The sequence below is a fragment of the Phocoena phocoena genome, chromosome 1 (assembly GCF_963924675.1).
Source record: "Phocoena phocoena chromosome 1, mPhoPho1.1, whole genome shotgun sequence".
Lineage (NCBI taxonomy): Eukaryota > Metazoa > Chordata > Mammalia > Artiodactyla > Phocoenidae > Phocoena > Phocoena phocoena.
Window position 1 is genome coordinate 38,810,240 of NC_089219.1, and position 8,075 is coordinate 38,818,314.

The 8,075-nt window shown below is 59.1% G+C and overlaps 1 protein-coding gene across 1 annotated transcript; it reads right to left on the minus strand.

Moving 5' to 3' along the window:
- Positions 1–471: 471 nt before the first annotated feature.
- PDZK1IP1 (PDZK1 interacting protein 1) lies at positions 472–5,596 on the minus strand. Its single transcript, XM_065893696.1, has 4 exons — positions 5,530–5,596; positions 2,999–3,107; positions 1,178–1,273; positions 472–550 (listed from the first exon to the last, which is right to left on the minus strand). The coding sequence occupies exons 1-4, from the start codon at positions 5,594–5,596 to the stop codon at positions 472–474; spliced, it is 351 nt and encodes a 116-aa protein (XP_065749768.1).
- Between the last annotated feature and the right edge of the window lie 2,479 nt (positions 5,597–8,075).

An 8,075-nucleotide genomic window follows, 5' to 3' on the forward strand; every position in this document is an offset into this window, starting at 1 on the left:
TGTGAAAGGCAGGTCAGCAGAGGGGGCACTCGTAGGAGGTCTCTGCCTGGAGTGAGGGGTGTGCTCCCTGGCCCCAGGGGTTCTCCCAGAGAGGGCTTCCTGGGAAATCCTCCAGAATCACCATGACAGAGGCTTTGGAGATGATTTCAGAAAGCAAGCTCAGGCCTCACTGGTAGCCTGAGGAGCTATTTCTGAGCCCTGGGAGCCTCAGACACAGAAGTACAAAACGTCTTTATTTCACGGAAATGAGAGCCATTTCCACGGTTGGAGGGAGGGAGATGTGAGGCAGGATGGGAGGTGCTGAGTTGATTGTCCTTTTCAGAAGGGTCTTCTGAACTGAATTGAGTGGGAGGCCCCCTAGGACCCCAGAGCCACGGCTGAGCCCCAACCTGGACATAGTCTGAGCTCCGAGCTTGGCTGGAGGGCGGGGCAGGTGTGGGGGCCTTGACATCGGGCACCAGGAAGCAGGGGTCACACTGGGGTGCTGCGGACCTTGCCCCCCTCCTCCTCCTCCACGTTGTTCTCATAGGCATTCTCATGTTCACTGGACCTGAAAGAGGATGACAGGGGTCATTGCCCCTTCTGTCCCATCCCCTTCTCCCTGACCCATCCTGCATTTGTGAGGGCAGTGTCTTCCAGAATAAATGTCTGAGCCCCAGAAGGGGGTTCCCCTGACCACATCTGGTCTTCTGCACCTGAGACCTGAGGCCTCTCACCACCACCCCTGAACCCCTTCTCTCTCTTCCACCTAGCCCTTCCCCCACTGGGCCCCCATTGAACCCACCTCCCCACTGAGCTCCCTCCCTTACAGATCCTCCCCCCACACACTGAGTCCCCCAACTCATCCCTTCAGAGTCCCCTTCCCGCTCTGAGCCTCTTTTCCCCACTGCACCCGTATGAGTCCCAATCCACCCCCTGAGGCCCTCCCCCCACCAAGTTCCCATCCCCTTACTGAACCCTCTTCCCAAACTGAGGCTGCATGTCCCCATGGAGCCCTGCAGTGCTCTCAAAGCCCCCATCGCTCACCATCTCCCCACACGGAACCCCCTCTCTTCACTGAGCCCTTCCCCATATGAGCCCCCATCCTCTGAGCCCTCTCCCCTTCAGAAGCACCTGGTCCTGAGGTCCCCAAGGGACCCTGGAGCACAGGGTGGCCAGCCCTATACTAGCACCTCACCTGAAACTGGCCTCGATCGAGGAGTACTTGCCGTCCGTTCCTACCAGGATCCCATCTGCTTTGTTTCCGACGGTCATGACCATGTTCACAGGCTCCCTGGGGAAAGAGCTCATCATCAGGGCTCTCTCGGTCCCCTCTCCCTCGGTCCCCCCTCCTCCCTCTAGTCCAGTCAGGCCCTGTTCTATAGGCCCTAAGGCAGAAGCTCCTCTCTCCAGCAGGGCCCTGTCAACAGCCTGATTCTGGCCGTGGGGCCGCACACCTTTCTCCCTGTACCACTGTGGGGCCCTCAGGTCCCAGCCTGAGATCTACTTAAGATGTACCCCAGGCCTTGCACCGGCCACATCCTGGCCTCCCTCTGCTGTTTTCCTCTGGCCTCAGCTCAGCTCCAGGGCAGACCCAGCAGGACTCAGTGTCTGCCCTAGATTTCCGCAAGGTTCTCCTAGGCGGTCGGAGCCGTCACTGACGGCAGAGCTGGGGCCAGTGGAGAAAAGAAATATTCCCGACAAAAATCTCCTCGCCTCTTACTCAAGTGTGTCCTCTGTCCCCAACTCCCCAGACACCACTCTTATGAGGGTTACAGGGACCCTAACCACTGCTCATCTTTCCTCGGACATCCCATGGGCACCTCAGACTTAATGTGTCCCAAACTGCCCCAGATCTGCCTCTTGTGGTCTGTGTCTCAGTGGGTGGTCCCATCAGAAGCCTGGATGTTATCCCTGTCCTTCCTCCCTCCTGTCCTCAGTGTCCCCACCCCCTCCTAGAAAGCTCTTAGACCTGTATTCTCTCTCCATCCCCTCTGCTGCCTCCACAGCTCAGACTCTCTCCTGACCTCACCCTCATTGCTCACCTCACCTGCAGACTGGCCCAAAGCATCCGCCACGGGGCAGCCAGTGATTCTGTTCCGGCCATGTCTCATCCCAAGACTGGCTTACAAACTTGCCCTGGACTCCTACTGCACTAAGGATAAAGCCCAAAGTTCGGGGCTTTGGTGCCCAAGGGTCTGCTTGGCCTGGGCCCTGCCGACGTCAGCAGTCTATCTCGGGCCTCTCCATCCATGAGCCGCTTCTGTTCCCTCAGTGGGTCCTACACTGCTGCTGGTACCCAGGCACCAGGTCGCCGGTGTGAGAGCTGGGGGCAGATGCAGCCTTGCCCCAGCGTCAGCAGGTGCGGAGTGAGCTGGATTTCAGCACAACCCCTTCTCCCTTTGTGCTCTGCTCCGAACTCAGGGCCCCCAGTGACTCTTCCCTCAGTGGCAGTGCTCTCCCACCCCACTTAGCTCCTGCCTGGGCTTCAGGATAAATATACAGTAGGAAGACTTCTCTGGCCCCCCGGCTCAGGCCCACACTGCATTCTGCCTGCTCCTTTAGCGTCAGCACTCACACTGCGATCACCCCTTCCATGTTTGCCTTCCCTTCTGGTCTGGGAGTCTGTGAGCACAAGAGTAGTGTCCATCCCATTGCCCCCCTGTAGCCCCTGCATGTGACAGAGCAGCAGACCCTGAAGAAGGGCAGAACATTCCTGTCCAGGGGTTTTCACAGCGTCCATCACAGCCGGGCCACTGTCCCAACTATACAGATAGAAACACTGAGACTCCAAGAAGAGAAGACGGCTCCCCGAAGCGCAGCAAGTGCGCTCGCAGGGCTCCAGCAAGCCTCAGCTCTGGTCCCTGAGACCTGGGGCCTCAGTGCCCCTTCCACACAGTGAGAGGAATGGGCTCAGGGTTTCTGCGGCCCTTCTCACTGCTACCAGAGCAGTGGCCGTGGTCCTGGGACCTCCCGGCTTGCGCCGGTGCAGCTCCCAGGGCCCCCGCACAGCACTCACTGTTCTTCCTGGCACCAGAAGTGGTTCACGGCAAAGGCGATTGCAACGAGGACCAGGAACACAGCCACGGCAATAAGGCCCTGCATCCAGGGCTGCAGGTTCCCCAGGCCTGGAAAGGGAGGAGTGGGGGGGCGGGTGCTGCAGCAGGCTGGGCACAGTGGGGCTGCCAGTGCAGGTGGAGCCTCAGGCCCCCCGGGGCTGGTTAGAGGCTACCAGCCTGCTGCCGGGACTAGTGGAGACCTTCTGGGGAACGAGGACCCATCTGACCCCTGGGCTTATAAAAGGGACCGTGGTTTGGAGGAAGACAGGATTGGGAAGAAGGAAAGTAGCTGAGGAGGGAACAAGCCTGAGAGAGCAGCATCTGAGGTCCAGGGAGCCCAGAGCATCCCTTCACCCCCCCACCCCTCCCCCGCTGCAGTGGGTCAGTGCAGGGCCCCCGGGGAGTGCCTAGGCCCCAGGGACCAAAGGGCAGCCCCCTGAACAGACGGCCTTGGCCTTTCCAGTGAGGGTGGCTCCCTCCTCCCTGGCTCCCAGGCTGAGGCAGCCCGGAACTAATAGGACTAGGCTGGCATCTGGAAGGTCCTGTTTTGTAACAGAGGTTTCTGTGGGGTTGGGGAGGCGTGGGAGTGCAGGCGGACGGGGCTGCTTGGCTCGGGGTGCCAGGAGTGCCCAGAGAAAGGGGTGGGACAGAACGTCTTTGGAAAGTCAAGACAGAGGGACAAGCTCTCCTCTGGGTCTTGGGGGCCGGGAGGGGAGCTTCAAGCCTGAGCCCCTTTTGTCTTCTCTGGCTCAGCGCCCCGGGGACTGACTGGGCCAGAGACCAACTTGAGGCCCCTTCCAGGCACTTTCTCTGCCTTTTGCCCCTTGCCCCTTGACACCACCTCTAACCCTCAGGTTTCCCAGAAGTCTCTGCCCTCAGCCACTGGCAGCCCCAAAGGGCTCTCCTCTCCCCGGAAATCACTGTGCTCTGTGAGCCCGAGGGGGCCTGGCCCCACAGAGGACAGATACACAGTAGCAGTTAGAGGTCTCAGGAGGGGAGAGAGGCCAACAGGAGACTTTTGAAGAATCCTGCCTCCAGGCCAAAACACCTGCCTCCCTAGTGCCATCCTGTATCTTGAGGGGCCCAGGCTGAACATCAAAAATCTCATTCTGCCTCACTCCTGCTCAGAAGTCCTTCCTTGAGTCTACCCGAAAGCTCTCCTGCTGCAGGGAGGCCCTGCCTCTTCTCCAAGCGCTCTCTGAGCCTGGCAGGTGTTGGGAAGGAGGGAGGGCTCTGGGAACTCTGTCCTGCGGCCAGGTCAGCCCTTGCTTATCTCCTTGGATAACAAAAGATACGCAGTGTGCTTACTGTAAGTTCCATACTTGCCAAAAAGCTGTATTTTGGACTCATTGTTTCCCCAAAAAACAATGGTTCAGACCCGTTGTCTCCTCAGGTCAGTGGTTACTCAAGGACTGGGAGTTAGGGCTTAAGCCCTGGGAGGCTTGTCCTTGCTTCTTCCAGACCCTGCAGCCAATTCCTTCCAGACACACCAGGGACACTGCTCCTCCTTCCAGGTGGCTCTGGGATGAACATATAGCATAAGGGGCAGAGCCTGGGGCAGGAGAGAGGTGAACTGAGCCCTGTCCCTTCTTGCTCTGCTGTGTGACCCACACAAGTTACTCCACCCCTCTGATCTTCGATTCCCACAGAGGGCTTCTAAGACCTGAGAGACAGAGTTGAAGCAGACATGCGTGAGAGCTCAGGGCATCTGCAAAGGAGGGGTGCATTGGGAGCATCTCTGCCAACCTGCCCTGGACCCAAATCCCACCGGCAGACTCCCCACAGCTCAGGGCTGACACCGGATGGTGGGTGTGGTGCTTTACCAATGTGAAGCCCTTCCCCACCCCTTAGTGGTAGCTGCCCTGGGAGGTGGGTGGGGCAGGTTTATTGTCCTCATTTTATGGATGAGAAAACTGAGTCTCAGAGAGGGACAGTGATTTGCTCAAGGCCACACAGCAAGACAGAGGCAGAGCTGGACAAAGAGCTCAGGCACATGGTGGGGGCCACATTGGGACACTTGTCTTCTGGGTAGGAAGCGGAAACAACTTAGGCCAAAGCCATGGGCAAATGCCTGACAGCACTGCCCACCCCTGAAACAATCCTGCCGTTGAGAGTGGCTCACACACTATTCCCACCCCCCTTATAGCCCCCAACGCTCTGTCCTCAGCAAACAGCCACCTCTAGGGCAATTCCTGCTCCTGGAACGTGGGTCTCAACTCCCCTCCCCGACCCTAGACCCTAGATCCAATATTTCCCCTGCTGCCCCCATTTCTCACTCATGGGAAACAAGTCACAGACAGAAGCCTGTGTCTGCCTTTGGAGATTCCTCTGGCTAAGCCCGTCCCTGCTCCCCCTCCAAAGCGTAGGTGCCAAGGGTGATGAGACGGGCCAGAAGGCCACCCCTTCCACCCCGGGGCTCCCAGCACCCAGGCCAGCCCTCTCCGTACTGCAGCCCCTATCCCCACCCCAGGCTGGCCCAGGCCTGTGCTACCTTGCTGACTGCTGGCGGGTGGCACTGCTGTAAGCAGGCCCAGGATGACCAGGCAGAGGGCTGACATGGCTGCAGGCAGCTCCCGGGCCTTCTCTCCGGCTGCTGGAATCTGGACTCCTGGAGCTGCCCTGGGGCCTGTCGGTGTCTGCTGAGATCAGCCTGGTCTCCGTCTGACCCTGGAGGAGAGGTGCTAGTAAGGAAGGAGGAGAGGGAGGACGGAGGCGGGAAGGTGGAGCGAACCTGCCCTCCCTCCCATGGTAATGTGCCAGGCCTGGCCTCCCCTGGCTGGAGCCCAGCCCACTCAGGCTGGCTTTCGAGGTCATCTTCTAGAGACCATGGGTCTGAGGTCCTGGGAGATGTGGGGAGAATCGGGGCCTCACCTCCAGGCCTCAGGCCTCCTGGAGTCTTGCGTCAGCTCCCCTTCCCGGCAGCAGGGCTGGGCTCTGGGGATAGAGTGACACATTCTTCTCCTGCCTTGAATGAGCCCAGTGGGTGGGGTCTCTGGGAAGGCTGAAGGTGGGGTTAACTAATTTGCTGGCTGGCTCTGGGACACGGGGAAAATCCCGGAGGCTAGGGAAAGGTCAAAGCTCCCCCTCCCCGAGAGCCTGGCCTATTTCCTGTTCTTCCCCTCACCTGTCCCCACTCAGCCAAGCCAGACCCCGGGGCCCCAGTCCTGGGGCACAGCCCTGGCTTCTGTCCCTGCACTCCCTGCCCAGCTCAACAACTCTCTAAATGCAGCCTCTCCCATGGGGATCACAACAGAGGGCCTGAGGGTCCCAGTCCCAGCCTTCCCCACCCAGCCCAGCTGACCTGACCCAGTTCAGCTCCTCCTCCTGGCCCCAGAGGTGGTCCCTGGAAGCTGGGACAGGATCTGGGCTTGGTCAGAGGCCTCTGCACACACCTTCTGATCCCTCTCCACCCATCACAGGGAGAGAAGTAAGTGAACACAGCCCTGCTCTAGAGGACAAAAGAAGGACACCCCAGGTGGAAGGTCCAAGTCTGGGGCCCTGAACCCCTGGGCCCTCAACTCCTAAGATCCCATGGAGCCCATGAGACCCTCCAGCTCAGGAACTGAGAATGACCCAAGTACCTGTCGAGGCCCTGGGCCCAAGGGCCATACTGGGTTTCCTTTCTCCCCACCCCCTCCCCTCCCCCAGGAGTACAGGAAGCCAGGGATGCTGGAGTTTGGCTTCACAGATGTCAAGAAAGAAGGAGGCAGAAGACTGGGGCAAAGTCTCAGAGATGGAGGGTCCCCAGAAGCCAGGGCGTGAGCTGGAAGCCCCTCCACAGCGTCCCTGCCCAGAAGCCACCAGACGGCTGCTCACAAGACCTCCTGGGCAGCCCTTTCTACTGCCAGTGGTAGCACCCAGACATCATGCCTCGTCCCTGCTTCCTGTGTGTGTATGTGTGTGCCCACTACCATGGGTGGTACACACAGCCATGCAATAACGGGGTCTCAAGGTGACGTAAGGGAACGTGGCTTGGAGGTGAGTGATGCCTCCTATACCTAGACAGTTGTTGTCTGTCCTACCCCAACTTGGTGTCTTCAGAGTGTTACGGCACAACGTTTGGCTAGAGTAGGCACCCTGTGTGTTAATGAACAGCCAGGGAATCACTGATTAGAATGCAGGGAACTGGGTTGAATGTAACAAACAACCACTGACGCCTTCTTCTAAGCAGGGGAGTCACAGGGTCAGATTTGCATTCAAGAAAACACCTCTGGACAGCGTGGAGAATGAAAGGGGAGCACAAAGACTGGAGAAAGGGAGGTCATGGGGAAGCTGCTATAACAGCTGGAGACGCGGGCTGCAGCAGGGCAGGGCAGAGGGGATGGGCTTGAGCCATATTTAGGAGGATTAAATGGACAGGACATGGTCACTAGAACACTGACGAGCTGGGTGTGGGGAGTGAGGGACGGAGGGAGCTGAGGGTCATTCCCAGTTTCAGGCTTGGTGGTGCCTCCGAAGGGGCCAGACCAAGTTTCAGGAGGTAGGGCGGGATGATGATCTACAGGTTTAGATGTACTGTGCTTGTGGATGCTCCAGAGGGAAGCACCAAGAAGGCAGTGGGATCCCTGGGTCTGGAGTAGAGAGGCGCATTTTGGGAGCCGCCTTCGGCATGGGGTTCGTAGCTGAGGCACGGGAGCACGTAGTCTCCCAGGTGTGTCTGTGTGGGTGTGTGCACGCACATGCAGCAAGGAGAGAGCCAGGGCAAGGAGGGAAGCAGTGAGAGACCCAGACGCAGTCGAATGCATAGGGTCTTTCAGAGGAAGAGGAGTCAGGGTGTAGCAGGAGGGGAAACTCCAAGAGAGTGGATGTCCCAGAAAGTGTGGAAGGTGAGATCCAAGAAGAGATGACAGGCAGGGACCCCCATCCAGCCAGTGCCCCCCCAGAGCAGCCCAGCCTCTCCCATCAGTCCCCAAGTCCCAGCGCCTGCCTCTCTCATCCAAGCACCCCCCTTCCCTATAGAACCCAGGGAAGGACAAGAACTCCCTGGGCCATGCTTGGGGACCCTGCGGGAGGGGGGTGAGCAGGAAGGACATCAGG